At 43.9% G+C, this 25,896-nt stretch overlaps 2 protein-coding genes across 2 annotated transcripts in view; one reads left to right on the top strand and one right to left on the bottom strand.

The window, feature by feature from the left end:
* Positions 1-6,903, top strand: part of cfap43 (cilia and flagella associated protein 43) — a 93,480-nt gene extending 86,577 nt beyond the window's left edge. Inside the window, exons 35-39 of the mRNA XM_060841805.1 lie at positions 547-706; positions 1,907-2,071; positions 2,511-2,591; positions 3,382-3,535; positions 6,722-6,903. Of these exons, the coding sequence (XP_060697788.1) occupies positions 547-706; positions 1,907-2,071; positions 2,511-2,591; positions 3,382-3,535; positions 6,722-6,903 (742 nt within the window). The remainder of the gene's footprint in view (positions 1-546; positions 707-1,906; positions 2,072-2,510; positions 2,592-3,381; positions 3,536-6,721) is intronic.
* Positions 6,904-7,401: 498 nt separating this feature from the next.
* Positions 7,402-24,881, bottom strand: sfr1 (SWI5-dependent homologous recombination repair protein 1). Its single transcript, XM_060842464.1, has 4 exons — positions 24,797-24,881; positions 10,377-10,502; positions 8,766-9,194; positions 7,402-7,850 (listed from the first exon to the last, which is right to left on the bottom strand). The coding sequence occupies exons 1-4, from the start codon at positions 24,848-24,850 to the stop codon at positions 7,662-7,664; spliced, it is 798 nt and encodes a 265-aa protein (XP_060698447.1). The 5' UTR covers positions 24,851-24,881; the 3' UTR covers positions 7,402-7,661.
* Between the last annotated feature and the right edge of the window lie 1,015 nt (positions 24,882-25,896).

Raw genomic sequence — 25,896 nt, 5'->3', positions numbered from 1 at the left:
CAGTCCCACTTTACTTTAAGTGTATGGCAGTCAGGGAATTTCTGAAAAAGGGAAAAAAACTCACTGGCCACCCTTATATTGGCACCTCGATCAAGAGACTTTGAGTTCAAGTTGCGGTCTGGATACTTAAACCTATAACAAGTATTGACACACCTGAGGAATCTCCGCTCGTTGAGGTTGTATGAGATCCCATGGCCATTATTTGCAGATCAAACACGTTCTTCCTGATGTTAAGGAACTAATAGTTAACCCCCAGGAAAGCACTGACAGATAAACTGGATAATTATTATGTTGTGTCTATGGGAGCTTGCTATGTGAACATTGGTTGTTCTGTTTCCTATGATACAACTGTATCCAAACTTCAGAAAAATGCATCATTGATTGTAAAGCACTTTGAGATGTGCTGAGGTTGGAGAAGGTGCTATAGAAATGAGGTCCTTTTATTTTAATTGTGGGGAAAGTTCCTAGAAGTAAGTAACCTTGTGAATGGCCTATGATGTGGCCAGATTTTAAAGTTGTGCTCTTTCTACCCCTCACTGTAAGCAGTCTCCGTGAAATCAAGTCACAATTTCAGCTGAATCTGATGGTGCAACTTGTGTTGAAACAAGGCCAAGTGGAGGTGACGAGCAGTGACTTCATCCCTGACTATTCCAATTCCATTTTCCTACATAAAGGCGGCGTGGAGGATCTGAACAGCACCATTCAGGTAAGGAGCCAGACTGACTCATTTCACTTTTTCTCTGCAAGTTTAGAAAGATGTGTCCCATGTTCTGTGAGACACATATCCATGAATTTGAGGCCCGACTCGTCACCAGAATAAGCACCTTGCTACGGTTTACTGGAAACTCAAAACATATTATCATTATTTTTGAATTTGGACTTTATGTTGTAAGTCATAAATAGAGCAGATGGGTTTTGTTTAGTCGTGTTAAGAATTTTTAAAAAAGTCTAGCCATTTGGACAGTGATCTTAAATACATTTCTAAGAATGCAAGTATCTTCAGCCAACTGCCTTGCAGTTGTCTGTGGTATTAGTAGCTTCAATGTTCATACTGCTGCGTTTATAACAAGTCAAGTAAACACATCAAGATATCTCGTTTAGTTATTAATTCAGAACAGAAGGCTCCAAATTTTAGTTCAGGTGAACCCAAAGTTCAATTCAGAAGATAACAGTTTTTCTCTGAGTAGAAGACAACAATTTTTAGTTCAGCTCAAGGGGCACCAGTCACCACAGCAGAAATGCTTTCTTGTCTATGAAGCTTCTAAGCCAAGAAAGTTTGGAATCTTCAGAAATCCTCAGGTTGTTCGAACTCAAGTAATTTAGACCATAATTATGAAATATTCCTGCCAGTGGACTCAAAGTTCCTGTGGTTCACAGAAAATAAACAAGAAAGAAGATTATTTGAAAGCTTTGTCCAAGGCTAAACTGAGAGTGAGCAGATAAATTGAACGTAGAAATAATAACTGGGTCTTGGAAGGATGAGAATGCTTCAAATGATTATGCAGGACTTAAGAAATTAGGAGGGAAAATTGAGATGTCAACTTAGCATTAGCTAAGGGATTCAGTTAGAAAACTAATAAAACATTGAGTTAGAAGAGAAAGAAAAAAAACAATCTAAGTGGCATTTTAAAAAGCATGAATTTCAATGAGAGAAAAATCAAACATGACTTAGGAACTTACAATAAAGGGAAAAAGAAGAGATATCTCAAAGGATGGATCTGATTTAATGGGGATTTTAACTAGAATGCCTCCAGTAAGAGTGGGGCAATAAAGTTGGAAAGTGGGCTGTGTTGGGAGGGAGAGATGTTTTGAGATAGATTAGGGGCATCCTCATTTACACTTGTAATCTGGCTGAATGTCGGTGTTAGAATTGCTGTATGACCATTGTTTATTCATTGATGTCCAGTTATTAGGAGAAAAGAAGGTGGCCAGTATGGTGGAACGCAAAGACTTCAGGAAGAAAATTGTTCAGGTGGAATGGGAATGCCAGAAGATGTTGATGCAAATGGATGACTTGCACAACAAGATCCGAGACATCCTGAAATTTAAGATCAGCAAACAAGCACAGATGGTGAGGGCTAACATCGTCCCAATGATACTGACCTGCCTAAGATATAGAGAAACTCTGGGAATGGGGAAAAATCTCTTGATGAGAATCCAAGGGGAATAGGGAAGCTCTCTTGACAGGGAGCTCAGGGGAAAAGGAAAAGGTTCTCCTGACGAGGTGACCCCCCCAGGTATCTGAATTCAGTCTGACCCATCAGGCAAATTCTACTGGAGCTGCCAAAATTCTTGAGCAGTGGCAGTCTAGTCTTACTTTGCAGCAGTGAGGCCCTCCTCAGCATCGCTTTTAATGGGAAAGATCAAGGAAGCAAGGGAGAAACTAAGTTCTGTTTCTAAAAGAGGAAAAGTACATCCATTTTCTTGCAACAAAAAAAAAACAGGTGTCAGTGATGACAATGAATGTTTTTTTCCCTTTTCAAGACTAACACTGTATTGTTCTTTCCTAGTATCTAAGGGAGGCAAATTATGATTCTCAAATCAATGCAGACATTATGGGAATGGAACGCTCTGTTCAAGGTCAGGAGAAGGTAATTAATACCTGATTAAATCTGCTATATGCTGTCTCAGGGATGGTGGGGCACTAATTTCTAAACCCTCAAAGTTCCCTCTATTGGGTGGTTAAGAGAATAACTTCATGGTGCTATTCCATTAGAAGAAGCAATGGAGGTACAAAAACAAAGCCCATAAGTGGAGGAGTCTCCCTGGATCCTCAACAGCTCAATTTTCATTGTCATTGAATGAAACACATTCACCTAAATCTGATACTAAAGAGGTCATATCTCGCAGGAGAAATCAGATTGACCTGATGAACTCTTTAAAGGTCACAAAGGTTTTATGTACCAAAAGGTGTTTCTATTTGTGGTTGAATCCAAAACTAAGGTCCACAAGTAAAACAATCATAAACCCAAAAAGGAATTCAGACAGATAAAACAAAGAACTGAAGGTGCTGGAAATCTGAAAAAAAAACTCAAACTGATGAGTTTCTCCAGCAATTTCTGTTTTTATTAGGGAATTTAGAGAAGTCCTCACCAGGGAGTGGTGAGAATGTGGAAGTGATTAGAAGAGACACATTTAAGAGAAAGCACGATAGGTGTGAGGGAGATGGAAATAAAATATAATGAATGGGGAATGAAAGCAGAGCAAGAGGAATCTCAAACAGAACAAAAACACCGACTTACAAATCAAGGGGCCACATGGCTGTCAAGATGATTATTCCATGTTTTCCCAATGAATAAATATGCTCAACCCTCGTCATTTTAGCAAAATTATCAAGGAGAAATTGAAAACTGTCTAACTTTATGAATCCTTTGTGTTTAGTTCCATAGCAAGGTTCTCAAAAAGAAACAGGAGGCCATTAAAGAGCTGGAGAAGCAGATTGCACAGCTGAAAAAGGAGATGAAAGTGATGGATCGGCAGTTGAAAGAACAACATATTTCTGTCAGCGAGAGGCAAAATATCCAGGAGATGATTAGTGAGTTCAAGTAACATTTTGTTGAATCGGTCAGATACATGGGCTTTAGTAGGCTGCTGAAGAAGGTGAAGTCACATGGGATCCAAGGTGTCCTAGCTAAATGGATAGTGAACTGGTTGGGCAACAGTACAGACAGAATAGTAATGGAAGGGAGCTTCTCAAAATGGAGACATGTGACCAGTGGTGTCCACACGGGAATCTGTGCTGGGACTACTGTTTGTGATATACATAAATGATTTGGGGAAAGGTTATTGGCAAGTTTGCAGATGACACTAAGATTGGTGCAGTAGCAGATAGTGAAGTGGACTGTCAGAGAATACAGCAGAATATAGATAGATAGGAGAGTTGGGCAGAGAAACGGCAGATGGTTTCAATCGGACATATGCGAGTGATGCATTTTGGAAGATGCAATTCCAGAGCGATCTGTACACTAAATGGAAAAGTCCTGGGGAAAATTAATGTACAGAGAGATCTGGGTGTTCAGGGCCATTGTCCTCTGAAGGTGGTAACGCAGGTCAGTAGAGGAGTCAAGAAAGCATACATTGGACGGGGTATTGAGTACAAGAGTTGGCAGGTCATGTTACAGTTGTATAGGACTTTGGTTCGGCCACACTTGGAATACTGCATACAGCTCTGGTCGCCACAATACCAAAAGGATGTTGATGCTTTGGACAGGGTGCAGAGGAGGTTCACCAGGATGTTGCCTAGTATAGAGGGTGCTAGCTATGAGGAGAGGATGAGTAGATTAGGATTATTTTCATTGGAAAGGAGGAGATTGAGGAGGCACCTGATTGAGGCCTAAAAATCATGAGACGTATAGACAGGGTGGATAACAAGAAACATTTTCCCGGAGTGGAGGACTCAATATCTATGGGTCATAAATTCAAAGTGAGGGGGAAAAGTTTAGGGGAGATAGATGTGGAAAGTCCTTCACACGGAGTGTGGTGGGTGTCTGGAATGCATTGCCAGCGGAGGTGGTAAGGGCTCAAGTACATTTAAAATGTATCTAGACAGATACATGAATAGGCAGGGAGCAAAGGATACAGATCTTTAGAAAATGGGTGGCAGATTTAGATAGAGGATATGGATCGGCACAGGCTTGGAGGGCCGAATGACCTGTTCCTCTGCTTTTTTCTTTATTTGGTAGAACCAGTGGGTTTTTGTGACAACTCAGTCATAATCTTCTGTACATGTGCTATATTAGGCAAACACTGTGCACACAGGTGGCAATGAGTACGTTGTTCCAGAGGATTTGGACACTTAAAAAAGAAATATTTGCAGGGCTATAGGGCAAGAACTAAGCAGTGAGTCAAATTGGATAGCTCAAAGAACCGGCACAGGTATGAAGAATTGAATGCTTCTCCTCCCTCTTCTGTCGCACCTTCTGTGTTGTATCATCCTGGGACGAACCAAAAGTAGTATGTTATAAAGGCTTTGCTATGTCTTTCAGAAGCATCTCAAAATGCATCATATTGCAGCAAGTAAAACTGCAAATATGCCAGTTTATTTTGCAAGATCCATCAAATAGGTTAGTGTATGAAAGATAATAGAGACCATAAGACCATAAGACATAGGAGTGGAAGTAAGGCCATTCGGCTGAGTCCACTCTGGGAACAAGGTAGGAAGAGGCAAAGATTCTCTGCTGTAGATCCAGTATTAGGTAATTTAGTCATTGACTTGAAAGGAATGTTGGTAAGGCTACTAGAGAACTCTACTTTTTTGTTGGACAATGTTCAACGGGTTAAAGCTTAGCTGAAACAAAACTGCAAGGAGTCTACACCAGAAACTCATTAAATTTAAGAAGTATTTAGATGTACAGTTGCAATGTCCAGGCATATAAGGCTCTTGGCAAAGTGCTGAAAAATGTTTGTATAATTAGGTATTTGTTTTTGACTGGCATAGACTCAAAGGTCAGAAGGGCACTTTTCTGTGCTGTAGATTTCTATGATATCTGCACAGTAGCAGTGATGAGCAATTAAACACACTACTACTCAAAAGAAAGTCAATCAATGTTACACACAGAAGTACTGGAGTGAAGCTTGAACATGTATAAATTCAAAAGTCTGCACCACAGATATGCAATGGAAACAGATAATGTTTATATCACGTAGATGTCAGAAAGAAATGCATGGTAATTAACAAGATCAATTTAACTGATTAGGTTGTTCTCTTCCAATCAGACTGTCCCAGGTTGATGATGATTCAACAATAGGAATGTGGCATTTACCAATCAATGTTTGATTGTCAGCATCTCAATGATATATTAAACTGAGTCATCACCACGCAGTTATTTGTCTCCACTTTCACAGTGAGGGGCTATTCCATGCCAAGTTACTATCACGACCCTGGCCCTAAGTAAACCACAAAAAGAAGGGAATAAAGGTTGGAGGAAAAGTAGTGATAACCATTCTCTGTCAGCTTCTAGTTGGCATTTCCTGAAGTGGTTCAACTGGATTAGCAGTCCCTTTCCTTTCAACCCAGGATAGTGAGTCACAACGAACGTATCACCATTAAGGTGTAGCAGAAGGAGACCATTCAGCTCTGCCATTCAACGAGATCCTGTCTGATCTGATAATCCATGACCCTAATTTCCTGCCTTTTCTCCATAATCTTTGAATCCCCTACTTATTAAAAATAAGTCCAGCTCAGTCTTGAATATACTTAGTGATGTTAACTCAACAATCTTCCACTCATGAATTCACAGATCCACTACTCCCAGAGAAGAAATTCCTCATTGCCTTAAATGTGTGACCCCTGAATCTGAGATTATACCCACTGATCCTAGACTATCCTTCAAGATGAAACAATCTTTTCACACCTACCTTGTCAAGCCCCCCCTCCCTCTAAATTCCAATGAGTACAAGCCCAACCGACTCAATCTTTCCTCATAAACTATTCCTTCATACCAACGCCTAGAAGCCCTTCTCTGGATTACTTCCAATGCCAGTACAGCTTTCTTTAGGTAAGGAGTCCAAAACTGTTCATTGTATTCCAGCTATAGTCCGATTAGTGTCTTGTACAGTTTCCTACTTGGTATATTCTTACTTCCTTTGAGATAAAAGTCAACATTCTATCTGTCTTCCCTACTACCCGCTGAACTAGAATGCAAGCTCTTTGCAATTCCCAAATAACCCGAACTGAACTCCAAAACTCCAAGGGAGATACTAATTTTTCTTTATCCATTAGCGCCAGTTGAATCCGAAAAAGATACTCGCAATCGTTTCAGGGACTTGATGCAGCACAACCGTCTGACGGAACTGAGTCGATCCCAGGCCGAAGATATTGCTATTCTGAGAAGCGAGTTGGAAAGACAACGAATGAAGAGCTTTCCGATCCTGGCTGAAACAGAGCAATACTCCTACGCTTAAAGTCATTGGTTTTGAATAAGATAAATAGCAAAGAATTAAATATGTAATTTTCCAAATGAGACTTTAATATAGAAAACACAATCGTTTGGCTGGATTAATTTAAAATTTGTATCCACAAAAAATAAATGTTTTTTCTCGGTGTGCAGCTGTATCTGAATATTGGCATAGAAGTGTCACCTGAAATTATTCCACTTGTTTACTCCACCCTTATAAAACCACACCTTAGATTATATTGAAGTGTTCCAAAACATTAACTCTATTTCCCTCTCCACACAGTTCTCAACCCACTATATATTTCCAGTATTTGTTCTTATTTCAGGTTTGCAGAATCTGTATAATTTTGCTTCTGAATTAGAATAGATTAAAAATCTATTAATTTGCCTATATTCCTCCTCTTTACAGAGTGCACGCAGAATTGTTTGGCTGTTTATTGTTCCATCTTTGACAGGATAAGAGAATTAGTCCAGGGAACAAGGTGACAGAAAAGAACAAGCAAAACTCCACCATCTTCACTGTTTAATGACAAATTACAGCAGCATTAATGATTGCTGGAGACGGAATGGATAAGCCCATGGTGTTGTATCCTTCCTCATTAAGGGAAACAGAGTAAACAACAACTTCAGGAATTTAAAGGCACCGTGTAATCCAGCAGAGCAAAGTCTTTACAACAAAACAATGTCTTCTCAAAAACTTACTGCAAAGTGCTGGCTAATGCCTTGTGAATAAGGTTGCTGATTTTCAGCAATAGAATGATCATCTCATCCATCTTTGAAATCTTCCTCAAGTCTGCTATAATGCAGGAGTCTATCCTCAATTGCCAGACTGTCTATCAGCTGGGTTAAAGTTGGTTTTGAATCACTGCAAAGGGCAATTTGAAGTTCATACAACAAGGTCTGGCTGCTCTTCCTCCATTTCTGTATCAGAGATCCTAGTTCTGCCAGGTTATTCTAGAATTTTGAAGAAAAGGAAATTGTTGGTGATTGATTTGAATTAATACATGGATAGAATCTAACAGGTACATACTCCAACCTGAGAGAGACTTATGATTGTTTTAAGTTTGTGTAAATTTGTTTTATAATTGTCATCTCTTCCCTCCCCCCTCCAACACACACACACACACACCCCGAATGCATGAGAACACAACCACTTGTAAATTCCCCTCCACGTTACCCAAAATTCTTGCTTGGAACTATATTAACATTCCTTCAGTATCATTGGGTCAAAATCTTGCAAGTTCCTTCCTAACAACATTGTGGGTCCATGGTTGTGCATAGACTGCAGTGGTTTGAGAAGGACAACTGGGCACAGGCAATAAAAATTCTACCCAATCAGCGATATCCACATCTCATGAGTGAATTAACAAATTGAACTGAATTAACTTTATTGTCATATGAACTCACGAGGACAGTGAAAAGTTTACAACTTGCCACTCACAGCATGATCTTAGGTACCAAAGTCCCTAGATACAGATTCTTAAATACAAAGTCTTAGGGAACTAAAACTAATAGCTTCTAGCATGGAAGTCAAAGGAAGTGTCAGGAACACACATGAAGGTCTGTTGGCAACCCACAAACTGTAAAATGAAACCAGGGACAGAGGAAGGAAAGAAATAGAATCTGACTCATATACTGTAAAATACAGAAAATACATGGGGGTAATTAGCAGTGGTTTGGTGAACATGATTCTCCCATAATATCCCAGGAAATCAATGTGGTAAGGACAAAAGCACCAATACCAAATTTCAGTGAAGCCCAGACCCAGCAGTGCATCACTGCAATTATTGGTCTTCAGTTTGGAGCTATGGGGTCAGAATTATATGGATTGAGATCCAGAATTGCTATTAAGTGATATCAGCTATTTACCTTTGTTCTGTACATCTGAACCATTTTCAAACGACGGAGAAGTTCCTCTTTCTCTCTCACTTCTCTCTGTAATTGTTCTTTCTCCTCAAGAAGTTGCTGCTTTTCAGGGATCGGATTAGGGGACTTAGCAGAAGTCTGGACATTCTGTTCAGCTACATGCTGGACTCTCAGACAAGCTTCCTCCCTACCCACTGCACTTGTATCTGGCTGCTTATCCATCGTCTTATTGCAAAGACTTTCTGTTTCTGTGATAACACCATTCTGAGCACAAGTATCAGGAATCTGGCTGCCACCAGCCTCAGTGCCAGGGTCTGCATTTCCACCACCTTCACTCTGGCTGTCAATTTTTAACCGCTTTGACACAACAAATGGAAAGTTAAAAGGACGCCGTGATTTCTTCAGCCGTTCTCGAAGACTGGCACTCAATGGCTGTCAGATTGAAACAACAAAATTAACAAGATTTGGCAGTTTGGGTTATAATCTGTTTAACTCTATAGAAATTGGTACAAAACAGAATGAATACCCTAAACTATACTTCAGTCAGTCACAGCTCTGTAAAGGACATTCACACATCAAGTAAGAAGCTCACAGATTTATGTCCAGGTCTACAGGCTGAAGTCAAAATCCAGCCTTATGTGCCAAGTGTGTATGTGTGGGGAGGGGGAGGGGAGGAGGGTGGTGGTGTTGGGTTAATTAAGGGAGCACAGCAATGGAAGAGCAGGCTTGAAGGGTCAAATGGCATACTTCTATTCTTAATTTGTACATCTACATTAATCGTAAGGCACTAACACGCGAGCATAAGGAAGAAGATAAAATGGAAGGATCTCGGCATGCTCTTGCTGCAATTATACTGGGCCTTCTTGTTGCAATTTTACAAGGCCTTGGGTGAGGCCACACCTGGTGTACAGCGTGCAGTTTTAGTCTCCTAGACTGAGGAAAGACATTCTTGCTATTGAGGGAATCCAGTGAAGGTTCACCAGACTGATCAACTGGGCTTGTATTCACTGGAATTTAGAAGAACAAGGATTGGGGTTTGTGAGATCTCACAGAAACATAAAAACCTGATTGGACTGGAAAGGTTAGATGCAGGAAGAGTGTTCCTAATGTTGGGAAAGTCCAGATCTAGGGGTCACAGAATAAAGGGTGAGTATTAGGGTCTGAGATGAGTAAGAATTTCTTCACTCAGTTATAAACCTGTAGCATTCTCTACCACAGAAAGCTTTTGGAGCCAGTCTGTTAGATATATTCAAGAGGGAGCTGGACATGGCCCTTGTGGCTAAAGGGATCAAGGGATACAGAGAGAAAGTGGGAATGAGCTACTGAAATTGCATGATCTGCTACGATGTATTGAATGGTGGTGCAGACTTGATGGGCCAAATGGCCTACTCCTGCACCTATTTTCTATGTCTGTGCATTTCACACTTTCTCTAATGGGGGAATGTTAGGGGAAACCCAGAGTTCTGATAGTTCAACTGTAGCATGGTGCAGTGTAATCTGCACAAAGTGGTTGTGACACTGAAGTTGAACCCCCTATGCTACATAACAGACTCTCAAAGGTCAAGACCCTTTCAAATAGCTACTACAAATATTTATTCTATGTTCAGCACTCACTGTTTTTGCGGCCATGTTGCTGATAGTTGAGGTTTGAACACCTGATCCCAATGAGCCTGCTGTCAAAGAGCGACAAGGGGAACTGAAGGTCTCACTCTTTATTCTTGCACTTGGTTCCTTCACCATCTAATAATGCAAAATAGGTAAATGAAACTTCATTTGTAAAACAAAAATTTAGAAGCCTTTTCACACCCAGTGTTTTCTCAGAATCTTTCCGCTCTTTGATGACAAGGGTTGTTATTGCTGGGGACTGGAATCTTAAGCATTTTAGACCAATGTCAGCACCAAGGCTTCCTATACCAAGTACAGCACTGCAGCTGAGAATAAAGTTACCTCACAATATCTGCTGTGACCATCTCAATTTTAAAAACTTGGTTTTACAATTGGCATTTCTCTGCTATAATCATTTGCAAGGCCAGCATTTGTTGTCCGTCTCCAGCTGCAAAGTCACGGGCTCAGTACTCAGGGCGCACCGCGCAGTCAGGGGGTCAGTACAGAGGGAGCGCCGCACTGTCACAGGGTCAGTACGGAGGGAGTGCCGCACTGTCACAGGGTCAGTAATGATGGAGTGTTGCACTGTCACAGGGTCAGTATTGATGGAGAGCTGCAATGTCAAAGGGTCAGGACTGATGGAGTGCTGCACTGTCACAGGGTCAGTACTGAGGAAGCGCTGCACTGTCACAGGGTCAGCATGGAGGGAGCGCCGCACTGTCACAGGGTCAGTAATGATGGAGTGCTGCACTGTCACAGGGTCAGTAATGATGGAGTGCTGCACTGTCACAGGGTCAGTATGGAGGGAGCGCCGCACTGTCACAGGGTCAGTACTGAGGAAGCGCTGCATTGTCACAGGGTCAGTACGGAGGGAGTGCCGCACTGTCACAGGGTCAGTAATGATGGAGTGCCGCACTGTCACAGGGTCAGTAATGATGGAGTGTTGCACTGTCACAGGGTCAGTATTGATGGAGAGCTGCAATGTCAAAGGGTCAGGACTGATGGAGCGCTGCACTGTCACAGGGGCAGTACTGATGGAGTGCTGCACTGTCAAAGGGTCAGTAATTATGGAGTGCTGCACTGTCACAGGGTCAGTATGGAGGGAGCGCCGCACTGTCACAGGGTCAGTACTGAGGAAGCGCTGCACCGTCACAGGGTCAGTAATGATGGAGTGCTGCACTGTCACAGGGTCAGTATCGATGGAGAGCTGCAATGTCAAAAGGTCAGGACTGATGGAGTGCTGCACTGTCACAGGGTCAGTACGGAGGGAGCGCTGCACTGTCACAGGGTCAGCATGGAGGGAGCGCCGCACTGTTACAGGGTCAGTAATGATGGAGTGCCGCACTGTCACAGGGTCAGTAATGATGGAGTGTTGCACTGTCACAGGGTCAGTATCGATGGAGAGCTGCAATGTCAAAGGGTCAGGACTGATGGAGTGCTGCACTGTCACAGGGTCAGTACTGAGGAAGCGCTGCACTGTCACAGGGTCAGCATGGAGGGAGCGCCGCACTGTCACAGGGTCAGTCCTGATGGAGCACTGCACTGTCACAGGGTCAGTACTGAGGGAGCGCTGCACTGTCACAGGGTCAGTATTGAGGGAGTGCTGCACTGTCACAGGGTCAGTAATGATGGAGTGCTGCACTGTCACAGGGTCAGTATGGAGGGAGCGCCGCACTGTCACAGGGTCAGTACTGAGGAAGCGCTGCATTGTCACAGGGTCAGTACGGAGGGAGTGCCGCACTGTCACAGGGTCAGTAATGATGGAGTGCCGCACTGTCACAGGGTCAGTAATGATGGAGTGTTGCACTGTCACAGGGTCAGTATTGATGGAGAGCTGCAATGTCAAAGGGTCAGGACTGATGGAGCGCTGCACTGTCACAGGGGCAGTACTGATGGAGTGCTGCACTGTCAAAGGGTCAGTAATTATGGAGTGCTGCACTGTCACAGGGTCAGTATGGAGGGAGCGCCGCACTGTCACAGGGTCAGTACTGAGGAAGCGCTGCACCGTCACAGGGTCAGTAATGATGGAGTGCTGCACTGTCACAGGGTCAGCATGGAGGGAGCGCTGCACTGTCACAGGGTCAGGACTGAGGGAGTGCTGCACTGTCACAGGGTCAGTACTGAGGGAGTGTTGCACTGTCACAGGGTCAGTACTGAGGGAGTGTTGCACTGTCACAGGGTCAGTACTGAGGGAGTGTTGCACTATCACAGGGTCAGTACTGAGGGAGTGTTGCACTGTCACAGGGTCAGGACTGATGGAGTGCCGCACTGTCACAGGGTCAGTACTGAGGGAGCGCCGCACTGTCACAGGGTCAGTACTGAGGGAGTGTTGCACTGTCACAGGGTCAGGACTGATGGAGTGCTGCACTGTCACAGGGTCAGTACTGAGGGAGTGTTGCACTGTCACAGGGTCAGTACTGAGGGAGCGCTGCACTGTCACAGGGTCAGTACTGAGGGAGTGCTGCACTGTCACAGGGTCAGTACTGAGGGAGCGCTGCACTGTCACAGGGTCAGTACTGAGGGAATGCTGCACTGTCACAGGGTCAGTACTGAGGGAGTGCTGCACTGTCACAGGGTCAGTACTGAGGGAGCGCCGCACTGTCACAGGGTCAGTACTGAGGGAGTGTTGCACTGTCACAGGGTCAGGACTGATGGAGTGCTGCACTGTCAAAGGGTCAGGACTGAGGGAGCGCCGCACTGTCACAGGGTCAGTACGGAGGGAGCGCTGCACTGTCACAGGGTCAGGACTGAGGGAGTGCTGCACTGTCACAGGGTCAGTACTGAGGGAGTGTTGCACTGTCACAGGGTCAGTACTGAGGGAGTGTTGCACTATCACAGGGTCAGTACTGAGGGAGTGTTGCACTGTCACAGGGTCAGGACTGATGGAGTGCTGCACTGTCACAGGGTCAGTACTGAGGGAGCGCCGCACTGTCACAGGGTCAGTACTGAGGGAGTGTTGCACTGTCACAGGGTCAGGACTGATGGAGTGCTGCACTGTCAAAGGGTCAGGACTGAGGGAGCGCCGCACTGTCACAGGGTCAGTACTGAGGGAGTGCTGCACTGTCACAGGGTCAGTACTGAGGGAGTGTTGCACTGTCACAGGGTCAGGACTGAGGGAGCGCCGCACTGTCACAGGGTCAGTACTGAGGGAGCGCCGCACTGTCACAGGGTCAGTACGGAGGGAGCGCTGCACTGTCACAGGGTCAGGACTGAGGGAGTGCTGCACTGTCACAGGGTCAGTACTGAGGGAGTGTTGCACTGTCACAGGGTCAGTACTGAGGGAGTGTTGCACTATCACAGGGTCAGTACTGAGGGAGTGTTGCACTGTCACAGGGTCAGGACTGATGGAGTGCTGCACTGTCACAGGGTCAGTACTGAGGGAGCGCCGCACTGTCACAGGGTCAGTACTGAGGGAGTGTTGCACTGTCACAGGGTCAGGACTGATGGAGTGCTGCACTGTCAAAGGGTCAGGACTGAGGGAGCGCCGCACTGTCACAGGGTCAGTACTGAGGGAGTGCTGCACTGTCACAGGGTCAGTACTGAGGGAGTGTTGCACTGTCACAGGGTCAGGACTGAGGGAGCGCCGCACTGTCACAGGGTCAGTACTGAGGGAGTGCTGCACTGTCACAGGGTCAGTACTGAGGGAGTGTTGCACTGTCACAGGGTCAGTACTGAGGGAGCGCTGCACTGTCACAGGGTCAGTACTGAGGGAGTGCTGCACTGTCACAGGGTCAGTACTGAGGGAGTGCTGCACTGTCACAGGGTCAGTACTGAGGGAGTGTTGCACTGTCAAAGGGTCAGTACTGAGGGAGCGCTGCACTGTCACAGGGTCAGTACTGAGGGAGTGCTGCACTGTCACAGGGTCAGTACTGAGGGAGCGCTGCACTGTCACAGGGTCAGTACTGAGGGAGCGCCGCACTGTCACAGGGTCAGTAACTAAGGAGTGTCGCACTGTCGGAGTGTCAGTACCGAGGGAGTGCCGCATTGTTGGAGGGTTATTCCTCAGGGAATACCGCACTGTCGGAGGGTCACTATGAAGTGATGCTCTTGACGGGTTGGGATTTGCCGTTTGGACACTCACCTCCCGCCATTGGCGATCAGCTCTGCGCCTGCGCAACCGCCAAACTCAGTGCGCCTGCGTGTGACCTGTCGTGCATTGTGGCTGTTATCGGCGATCTCGATGATTACGCATGCGCAGATGTGCTATTGTGTTGATTTTGGAAACTGCATTTGCATCGTCCCTTTACAAACTTGTAAACCATTCACAACATCTCTATGAAGGCGTTTTATAATTATTATGTGGGAAGCACTGAGTAAAGCAAGATCCTAGCACCAAAATAATGTTATTAGTTATTCACTTCTGTTAATGTTGGTTTCCATGAATGAGCTAAAGTTGAGGGCATGGGTCACATTTGTAAAGTTTGTCTAAAATTAGACACACACAATGGAGTATTTTCGCTAAGCATGGTAGGTAAGATTTCATGCAGGATAATGTGAGTTTTCACGAATGCTTCCAGGAATGAGGATCTTTACTGGTGACGATAAGTGGAAAATTACCAGCAGAATATTGTGGAGAATGATTCTGTTCTTCTTCAAAATGCAGCTTGTTATCTTCCTATCAATTTGAACAAGCTGATAGGGCATGAATATAACACCTTTCAAAAGTTATGCAAACTGAACAGAAGAATAGTGAAAAACCTGTTGCCTGTTTTGCTATCACACAAGATTTTTGATAATGCCTTGACCTCAACTTCACTATCCCAACCAATTTCCATATCCCTTGATTCCTCTAAAAAAGCAACATTACGTAAAGTACGGTTGTATTCGGAAGGTTGTGAACATCTGCAGATTGGAAGAAGCAAAAATGTCCCTTAGTAGAGTGATATCTGCAATAAATGCCATTGGTTGCGGATCCTATCAGATGAAATGGATCGATTGGAGCGACAGAGGCAATGAGGAATTTACAAGAGCAATGGGGTGTGATGGAAGACAATTATCAGAACAGAAAAAAGTCGCAGATACGTTCACATAGATGGGTTAACTTCAGGAAAGGTAAGAGAGGTAGGCAGGTAGAGCAGGAGTTCTCTTTGGCTATCTCCATTTCAAACAAGTGTGTTGTTTTGGAAAATATAGGTGGTGATGGATTCTCAGGGGAATGCAACACAAACAGCCAAGTTTCTGGTATTGAGACTGGCTCTAATACAATGAAGGGTTTGTCGGGTTATAGAGTCATAGAGGTGTACAGCATGGAAACAGACCTTCGGTCCAACTCGTCTATGCCGACCAGATATCCCGACCCAATCTAGTCCCACCTGCCAGCACCCGTCCCATTTTGCTCCAAACCCTTCCTAACCATATACCCATCCAAATGCCTCTTAAACGTTGTGATTGTACCAGCTTCACTCACATCCTCTGGCAGCTCATTCCATACACGTACCACCCTCTGTGTAAAAACATTGCCCCTTATGTCTCTTTTCTATCTTTCCCCTCTCACCCTAAACCTATACCCTCTAGTTCTGTACTCCCCGACCCCAGGGAAAAGACTTTGTCTATTTATCCTATCCATACCCCTCAATTTTGTAAACCTCTATAAGGTCACCCCTCAGCCTCTGACACTCCAAGGAAAACAGCCCCATCCTGTTCAGCCTCTCCCTGTAGCTTGAATCCTCCAACCCTGGCAACATCCTTGTAAATCTTTTCTGAACCCTTTCAAGTTTCGCAACATCTTTCCGATAGGAAGGAGGCCAGAATTGCACGCAATAGTGGCCTAACCAATGTCCTGTACAGCCGCAAAATGACCTCCCAACTCGTGTACTCAATACTCTAACCATTAAAGGAAAGCATACCAAACACCTTCTTCACTATCCTATCTACCTGCGACTTCACTTTCAAGGAGCTATGAACCTGCACTCCAAGGTCTCTATTCACAACACTTCCTAGGACCTTACCATTAAGTGTATAAATCCTGCTAAGATTTGCTTTCCCAAAATGCAGCACTTTGCATTTATCTGAATTAAGCTCCAGGTGCCACTTCTCAGCCCATTGGCCCATCTGATCAAGATCCTGTTGTAATCAGGTAACCCTCCTTGCTGTCCACTACACCTCCAATTTTGGTGTCATCTGCAAACTTACTAACTGTACCTCTTATCCAAGAGATCGATTCCAAGAGATGTGTTAGGGGACTCTCTAGTCAGAGGCACAGACAGATGCTTCTGTTGCCAACAGCGAAAAATCAGAATGGTGTGTTGCCTTCCTGGTGCCAGGATCAAGACTGCCTCAGAGAGGGTGCAGAATGTTCTCAAGGGGGAGAGGGCACACCAGGTCATTGTACACATTGGAACCAACAACATAGGAAGTGAAAAGGATGAGATTCTGAAGGGAGAGTACAGAGAGCTCAGCAGGAATTTAACAAGAAGGTCCTCAAGAGTAGTCATATCTGGAGCTGCAAGCTAGTGAGGGTAGAAATAGGAGGATAGAGCAGATGAATGCATGGCTGAGGGGCTGGTGTATGGGAGGAGGATTCACATTTTTGGATCATTGGAATCTCTTTTAGGGTAGAAGTGACCTGTACAAGAAGGACGGGTTACATCTGAATTGGAAGGGGACTATATACAGCTTGAGCTGCTCGGGAGGATATAAGCTTTTAAGGTTGAGGATGTGGGACCCAGGGAGATAGTGAGGAAAGAGATCAACCTGAGACTGGTACAGTTGAGAAAAGAAGCAAGTCAAACAGTCAGGGCAGGTAGGGACAAAGCAGAAAACAAAGTAGGACTGATAAACTGCATTTATGTCAATGCAAGAGGCCTAACAGGGAAGGCAGATGAACTCAGGGCATGGTTAGGAACATGGGCCTGGGATATCATAGCAATTACAGAAACATGGCTCAGGGATGGACAGGACTGACAGCTTAATGTTCCAGGATACAAATGCTACAGGAAGAAGAGAAAGGGAGGCAAGAGAGGAGGGGCAGGGGCATTTTTGATAAGGGATAGCATTACAGCTGTGCTGAGGGAGGATATTCCTGGAAATACATCCAGGGGGATTATTTTGGTGGAACTGAGAAATAAGAAAGGGATGATCACCTTATTGAGATTGTAACATAGACCTCCTAATAGTCAGAGGGAATTGAGAAGTAAATTTATAAGGAGATCTCAGTTATCTGTAAGAATAATAGGGTAGTTATGGTAGGGTATTTCAACTTTCTAAACATAGACTGGGACTGAAATAGAGTTAAGGGTTTAGATGGAGAGGATTTTGTTACGTGTACAAGAAAAAATTCTGATTCAGTATGTGGATATGCCTACTAGAGAAGTGGAAAACTTGGCCTACTCTTGGAAAATAAGGCAGGGCAGGTGACTGAGGTGTCAGTGGGGGAGCACTTTGGGGCCAGCGACCATAATTCTATCAGTTTTAAAATAGAGGTGGAAAAAGATAGACCAGATCTAAAAGTTGAGGTTCGAAATTGGAGGAAGGCTAATTTTGACAGTATTAGGCAAGAACTTTCAAAAGCTGATTGGAGGCAAATGTTTGCAGATAAAGAAAATGGGAATTCTTCAAAAATGAAATAACGAGAGTCCAGAGAAAGAATGTTCCTGTCAGGATGAAAGGAAAGGCTGGTAGGTGTAGGGAATTCTGGATGACTAAAGAAATTGAGGTTTTGGTCAAGAAAAAGAAGGAAGCATATGTCAGGTATAGACAGGATAGATCAAGTGAATCTGTAGAAGAGTATAAAGGCAGTAGGAGTATACTTAGAGGGGAATCAAGAGGGCAAAAAGGAGACTTGAGAAAGCTTTGGCAAATAGAGTTAAGGAGAATCCAAAGGAATTTTACAAATACATTAAGGACAAAAGGGAACTAAGGAGAGATAGGGCTCCTCAAAGATCAACAAGACGGCCTTTGTGTGGAGCCGCAGGAGATGGGTGAGATAGTAAACGAGTATTTTGCACCAGTGTTTACCATGGAGAAGTACATGGAAGATACAGAATGTAGGGAAATAGATGGTGACATCTTGAAAAATGTCCATATTACAGAGGAGGAAGTGCTGGATGTCTTGAAACGCATAAAAGTGGATAAATCCTCAGGACCTGATCAGGTGTACCCTAGAACTCTGTGGGAAGCTAGGAAAGTGATTGCTGGACCTTTTGCTGAGATATTTGTATCATCAATAGTCACAGGTGAGGTGCCGGAAGACTGGAGGTTGGCTAACGTGGTGCCACTTTTAAGAAGGGTGGTAAGGACTAGCCAGAGAATTATAGACTGGTGAGCCTGACATCACTGGTGGGTAAGTTGTTGGAGGGAATCCTGAGGGACAGAATGTACATATGTTTGGAAAGGCAAGGACTGATTAGGAATAGTCAACATGGCTTTGTGCGTGGGGAATCATGTCTCACAAACTTGCTTGAGTTTTTTGAAGAAGTAACAAAGAGGATTGATGAGGGCAGAGCAGTAGATGTGATCTATATAGATTTCAGTGAGGCATTCGACAAGGTTCCCCATGGGAGACTGGTTGGTAAGGTTAGACGTCATGGAATACAGGGAGAACCATTTGATTGGATGGTTGGATCTAAACAGCCATTTGGTTACAGAACTGGCTCCAAGGTAGAAGACAAAGGGTGGTGGTGGAGGATTGTTTTTCAGACTGGAGGCCTGTAACCAGTGGTGTACCACAAGGATCAGTGCTGGGTTCACCACTTTTCATTATTTTTGATAAATGATTTGGATGTGAGCATAAGAGGTATAGTTAGTAAGTTTGCAGATGACACCAAAATTGGAGGTGTAATGGACAGCAAAGAAAGTTACCTCCGATTACAACAGGATCGGGACCAGATGGGCCAATGGGCTGAGGAGTGGCAGTTGGAGTTTACTTTAGATAAATGTGAGGTGCTGCATTTTGGGAAAACAAATCTTAGCAGGACTTATGCACTTAACGGTAAGGTCCTAGGGAATGTTGCTGAGTATTGCGAGCAGTTCTGGTCTCCTTCCTACTGGAAGGATGTTGAGAAACTTGAAAGGGTTCAGAAAAGATTTACAAGGATATTGCCAGGGTTGGAGGATTTGAGCTATGGGGACAGGCTGAACAGGCTGGGGCTGTTTTCCCTGGAGTGTCGGAGGCTGAGGGGTGACCTTATAGAGTTTTACAAAATTATGAGGGGCATGGCTAGGGTATATAGACAAGTCTTTTCCTGGGGTGGGGGAGTCCAGAACTAGATGGCATAGGCTAGGGTGAGAGGTGAAAGATATAAAAGAGACCTAACTGGCAATTGTTTCATGCCGGGGGTGGTACGTGTATGGAATGAACTGCCAGAGGAAGTGGTGGAAGCTAGTACAATTGCAACATTTAAAAGGCTTTTGGATGGGTATATGAATAGGAAGGGTTTGGAGGGATTTGGGCTGGGTGCTGGCAGATGGGACTAGATTGGGTTGGGATATCTGGTCGGCATGGACGGGTTGGACCGAAGTGTCTGTTTCCGTGGTGTACATTTCAATGATTCTATGACTCTACTTGCAACTCTTTTCCATGGAAGGCTGTGGAGGCTCAGTCTTTGAGTGTGTTTATGGTGGAGATTCTCTGATTACCAGTTACGTGCAGCATTATGGGGATGGGCTGGGTAAAAAACATTCAAGTGTTTGACCAGCCATGATCATGTTGAACGGCAGGACAGGTTTGATGGGCCGAATGTCCTACTCCCATTCCTGTGTGTTCCTTGAAATTTCGAAGGCCTGAGAATGATTTGATTGAAACTTTCAAGATAGGATGGAGGGTAGATAAAGTAAATGGAGAGAAACTATTTCAGCTGTTGGGGAATCTAGAGCAAAATCTAAAACTGGAGCCAGAATCTTCAAGCATAAAATGAGGAACCTTTTACACACAGAGTTTGGTAGCTGTTTTGAACTCTTCTTCCTCAAATGGTAATTAGATATAGATCAATTGATAATTTCAAATCTGAAGTTAATAAAAACAAAAACAGAAATTGCTGGAAAAGCTCAGCAGTTCTGGCAGCATTTGTGAAGAGAAATCAAAGTTAATGTTTTGGGTCTTGTGACCCTTCCTCAGTTCCGAGGTCACCAGACCTGAAACATTAACAAAGGTTTCTCTTCACAAATGCTGCTGGACTTGCTGAGCTTTTCCGGCAACTTCTGTTTTTGTTTCTGATTTCAGCACTCCCTGTAGTTTTTTAGGTTTTTATTTGAGTTTGATAGCATTCATTATGAGTGAGAGGGCCGAAAACATGGAATGTCCAAATAGGTCATAGATCAGTCATAATCTTACAGCATGATGGGATAAGCCTGAGGTGCCTGTCACTTTCTAAAGGAACTTGTGTCATAAATTAGATTGTTACAGTCAGTCCCTTCATTTCAGTCATTAATCTCATCTGTAAATAGTGAGGCTCCAGGGCTGGCCCTGCCACACCTAGTCACATTTGCTCACCAGAACATTAGAATTATCCTTTAATTCTACCTGCTCTCTTTTGTTTTTTGACCCACCTATCGCTGCCCTTCTTCTTTGTAGTGTTCCCTCAGTGCTCACTCCCTGACTGTGCAGCACTGCCTCAGTACTGACTCTTTGACTCTGCCATAGGATTATGTGCTAAAGCGAGGTGAGCAGTGATTAATGAATTTGACATTTTTAAAATAAAATTTGCTGTTGTGTGCACAGCCTTGAGAAATGTGAAGCACTTAGCACATGCCTCACCCTGCTGTGGGATGCTGGTGTTGGTATATTGATTGATCTTCCACAGAATACTGTGCCTGAGGGAAATGCTGAATGTTTTGTGTGGAGTGCATTCAGTGTGTGATGTTAGGGCAGCTCACTGCTTTGGTCTCACCTGGTGCTGCAGTGACTTACCCTGAGGGTATGCTGCAGGTGTCTGATAGATTGAATGCTAGCATGTTTTCTCTTGCTGATTAATGCTTTGATATATGAAGCAGATTTAGTTTTTGTGATGATAACTGGGTTTTAGAAAAGCATGAATATAATCTATCTTCTCGATATTTACCTCATTATCTCCTCCTTAATGCTTTCATTCTACTCTTTTGTTCCTCTCACTCTGATTTTAACCTCCAGCCTATTGCAGAGGGAAAGCAGCCAGAATTTAAACCAATGTCTGACCACAAACTGACCCCATTGCTGCTGAGTGAATTGTTTAATCTTGGGATGTGTGTACCCCACCCTCATCCTCTCCCCTTATCTTGATCACTGAATCATGCCTTACAGACAATGTCCCAGACATTACTATCACCAGCCACAGGCAGGGCAGACCCAGCGGAGGTGGTGGGACAATAGTATCCAGTCCAAGAGGAGCTCCCATAGGAGTCCACAACATTGACTCCACACCTGACCTCATGAAGTTTCATGTCATCAGGTCAAATATGAGCAAGGAATCTTCTTGCTGATTATCAAGTACTGACCACCTCAACTGATGAATCAATGCTCCTCCATGTTGACCATCAATTGAACGAAGCACTGAGGGTGGCAATGGCTCTGGGTGGAGTGACCTCAATATCCACCACCAAGAGTGACTCAGCAGCAGCACGTCTGACTGAGGTGCTCAAGTACTAAAGGATAAAACTGCTAGACTGAGCCTGTGGCAGATGGTGAAGGAACCGACAAGAGGGTAAAACATATTTGACTCTTCCTTAACAATCTGACTTACAGAGATACATTTGACCATGACAGTATTTGCAAGACTGACAACTTGTAGAGTTTGGTGGAGACAAAGACCCCTCTTCACATTGAGGACACCCTCTGTTGTATTGTGCGACGCTCTCACTGTGCTAAGTGGGACAGACTTCAAACAGATCTAGCAACTAAAGAAAAGGGTACATCCATGAGGTACTTTGGGCCATCAGGAGTGGAACTGTATCCAGATCCAAGCTGCAATTTCATGGCTTGACATATCCGTCACTCTGCCATTACTGTCAAGTCAGGGGATCAACACCGGTTCAGTTGAGAGTTCAGGATGGCATAGAACTAGACATACTTCCTGCACCCAATTCATTTTTCCAGAGAGCCCTAAATCGCTGGGAATGACAACATGGTGCTGGATCATCCAGGGCCATGATCAGCCCTGGACAACTTTCAAAAGTTTGGTCAAGCTTTTTCGAGGGTAGTAATAGAATATGACCTATTGAATCAGCCACTTATTTTATAAACCACCTGTCTATAGTGGTGTACATATTTGTTAAATCAACCTACTCATTGTTTTAAAATCAAATTTCTTGATTTTTAAAAGCTTGTCTAACCTTAATGTGACAGTTTGACTTGTTTATTTAACCAAATGGAACAAAGCAAGGTCTATGCATTGGAATTATTTACTGATAGTATAGATACTAATCATGTAAGGCTCCATGATCTGGCCGTAGGAGACAGAGAGACTATAGCTTTCATTATACATTAAACACCTACCCAAGGCCAATGCTGATTTGATTTGATTTGATTTATTATTGTCACATGTACCTCGGTATAGTGAACAGTTTTGTTTTGCATTGAGAAAAGGCAGATGATACCATACAACATGCATTCGGGTAATAGAACAGAGTGAAGAATACAATATTGCAGCTGCAGAGAAAGTGCATAAAGAGTGAAATCAACATCTCAATGTAAGATTTGAGAGGTCTATTCATGATAAAAGTGGAAAAGTAGCTGTTCTTGTTTAGACTAGTATTTCAGCTTCAGTGTTTAAACTTTAGTATCTTCTGCTGACGAAAGAGGTTGGAAAAGATTATAACTGGGGTTGGAGGGGTCAGTGATTATGTTGGCTGACTTGCTGAGGTAGTGGGAAGTGTAGATGGAGTCAATTTATGAAAGGTTGGCTTGTGTAATGGACAGGGATGTGTTCTCAAGTCTCTGTAGTTGGATTCCAGCCCCTCTGTCCCTATTGTGGTTTCAGGCCTTCAGGCTCAATTTCCCAGTAAGCTGAATTGTCAAAATGAAAAACAACTTTCCAGCTTCACAGCAAGGCCAAGTACAGAAAGTTCCTTAGGGCTCTCGAGAACATAAGAAATAAGAGTCGGATTGGACCATTTGGCCCTTCGAACCTGCTACATCGTTCAATACATAGTTGATCTTGGGCTTCAACTCCACTTTCCTGTTCACTCCCCATATCCCCATGATTCTATGTGAGACCAATAATCTGTCTCCATCAGCCTTAAATATACTCAACAATGGAGCATCTTCTGGGATAGAAAATTCCAAAGATTTACAACTCTCTGAGTGAAGAGAATTCTCTTCATTTCAGTCTTAAATGCTCAGTCCGTCTCGCTGAGATTTTGCCCCATGTTGTACATTGCTTCATCAGTACAAACAGTTTCTCAGTGTTAATCCCGTCAAATCCCTTCAGAATTTTGTATGTTTCAATCTGGACACCTCCCACTCTTCTAAACTTTAGAAAATAATGACCCGATTTACGCAACATCACATCATAGGACACCCACTTATCCCCTGGTCCAGTGAGCGAACCTTCATTCTACAACCTCAAATACAAGTATATCCTTCTTTAAATATAGTGCCTACACCCCTTCCTATCTCTGTAACTTCTTTCAGCCTCAATATTCCTCCCTATCTCAGTAATTTTGTCTAATCCCTAGAATCCTCCCTATCTCTGCAACCTCCTCCAACCCCCTGCAACCCTCCCCATCTCTGTAACCTCCTACAGCTCTCCCCATCTCTGTAACCTCCTACAGCTCTCCCCATCTCTGTAACCTCCTACAGCTCTCCCCATCTCTGCGCTTTTCCAAATCCTACCACAGCTGTTGGGGAATTTTAAATTAAACTCATTAAGGAATCTAAAAATAACAAGTTAGTCTCAGTTATGGTGACTGTGAAACTAGCAGATTTTTCCTAAACTCCTATCTGGTTTGGGCCTGGCCTGGTAAAGAGGGCAATCTGCTGTCCTTACTGAGTCTGGCCTACTGACAGCTTTGGGCCTAAAACCCAGGGCCCCTATAGCTTCATGTCAGTGATAAGTCAGGACAGCTCAGTTTCCAGCTTTTTCTGAGGCTAGTTGCCCTTTGAAGGAGACCTCTGAGTGAAAAAGGCTTCCCTGTGATCCCATCACAGTCTCCTTGTAACCCTGTTTCCAAATCAAAGGCATTTCACCAAAACAAAAGAAGCAGAGTGTTTCTTGCACCATTGTCTTCTCCACCCCTCCATCTGTCCCTCAAACCTCCACCTCCTTCCCTCCCACTTCACCTCTGATGCCCTTATTCGCCTCTCTTCTTCTCTCCCAGCTCCCCTCATTCTCCTTCCTGTCCATCTGACCTGCTGCACAGCAGTCACTAACAGTTTTCTACCTCTCAGATTTGCAGGAATACTGACATTCAACCATCTGCTGAGCCCCTTTCTCCCAGAGTACCTCCATGGGAAGAGGTGTGTGGTTTCTCAGCCAGTATTCTTGGATTGTAAGCTCTCTTCTTCAACCTGCACTAACCTGTGTCAGAGATGGCTCAGCCTGGAATGTAGCAGCTCTGGGCTGTTCCAACATGCCTCGTGATGTGGTTTTCTTTTGCTCCAGCCTGGAGCTGGTTCTGGTTAAGGTAACAACAGGTGGTGCTCACTCGGTTAAGGTGCACTTTCCCCTGACTCATGGATTCATGCTCCAAGAAGTTAACTCTTCACCAATCATGAAGGTTGTATTTGTAGATGGGTGTTCAAGATCAAATTTTACCTGGAATTTTTCCCTGGAACTTTACCTGCAGTTTGTACCTGAAACGAACTCTAGCTCATTTCCAATTTTTGAGACTGAAGCCATTGTAAGCTACCACATGGTCAGGACTTGGCGAGACTAGCATTGGTTTTGTGGATAGCGTTCTCACCCCTATGTGAAATGTATCATGGCTGGACAGACTCGATGTAAGGAGGATGTATTCCCTCAGCTGGGGAGCCTAGAACCAGGGGATACAGTCTCAGGATATAGGGTAGGTCATTAAGGACTGAAATTAGGAAACATTTCTTCACTAAGATGATAGTCAACCTGAGGATTTCACTACCACGGAAGGCTGTGGAGACCAGGTCAAGAAAGAGACAGAGGAATTTTCAGATGTTAAAGTGGATTTGTAGAGAAAGTAAGAATATGCCATTGAGATAGAGAATCAACCATGATCATATTAAAGGTTTGAAGGGCCAAATGGCCTACTCCTACTCCTACTAGTTTCTATGACTCCAGACCACTAGAGATTCATATTTCAAGTCCATTTGACTCCTTGATAAAAATTGATCATTGTGGTTAGTTAAATTCTTATTTAATCAAACAACTGTAGAAAGAAAGTAACAATTTATATATCGTGAGGGGAATGTACTGATTGATTGGACAATGTTTGGCAGAGAAAAACAGCAGAAACTGTTTACTGTCTTAGTGAACTGATTGAATTCAAATCAAGCAAGTTGATTGTAATTGGTCACAGTGTTGCCATGGGGACACTGGTGATTGTAATACCAAGTAATTACTTGGATCTAGCATCAAATAATATTATAGCAGAAAATGAGCTAATTAACCCATTGCCACTGCACTCTCTTTTATTCTGTCTCTCT

The sequence above is a fragment of the Hemiscyllium ocellatum genome, chromosome 22 (genome assembly GCF_020745735.1).
Source record: "Hemiscyllium ocellatum isolate sHemOce1 chromosome 22, sHemOce1.pat.X.cur, whole genome shotgun sequence".
In the NCBI taxonomy this organism is placed as follows: Eukaryota; Metazoa; Chordata; class Chondrichthyes; order Orectolobiformes; family Hemiscylliidae; genus Hemiscyllium; species Hemiscyllium ocellatum.
Note: the sequence above shows the minus strand (reverse complement) of the source record. Positions and strands in the feature narration are given on the sequence as shown.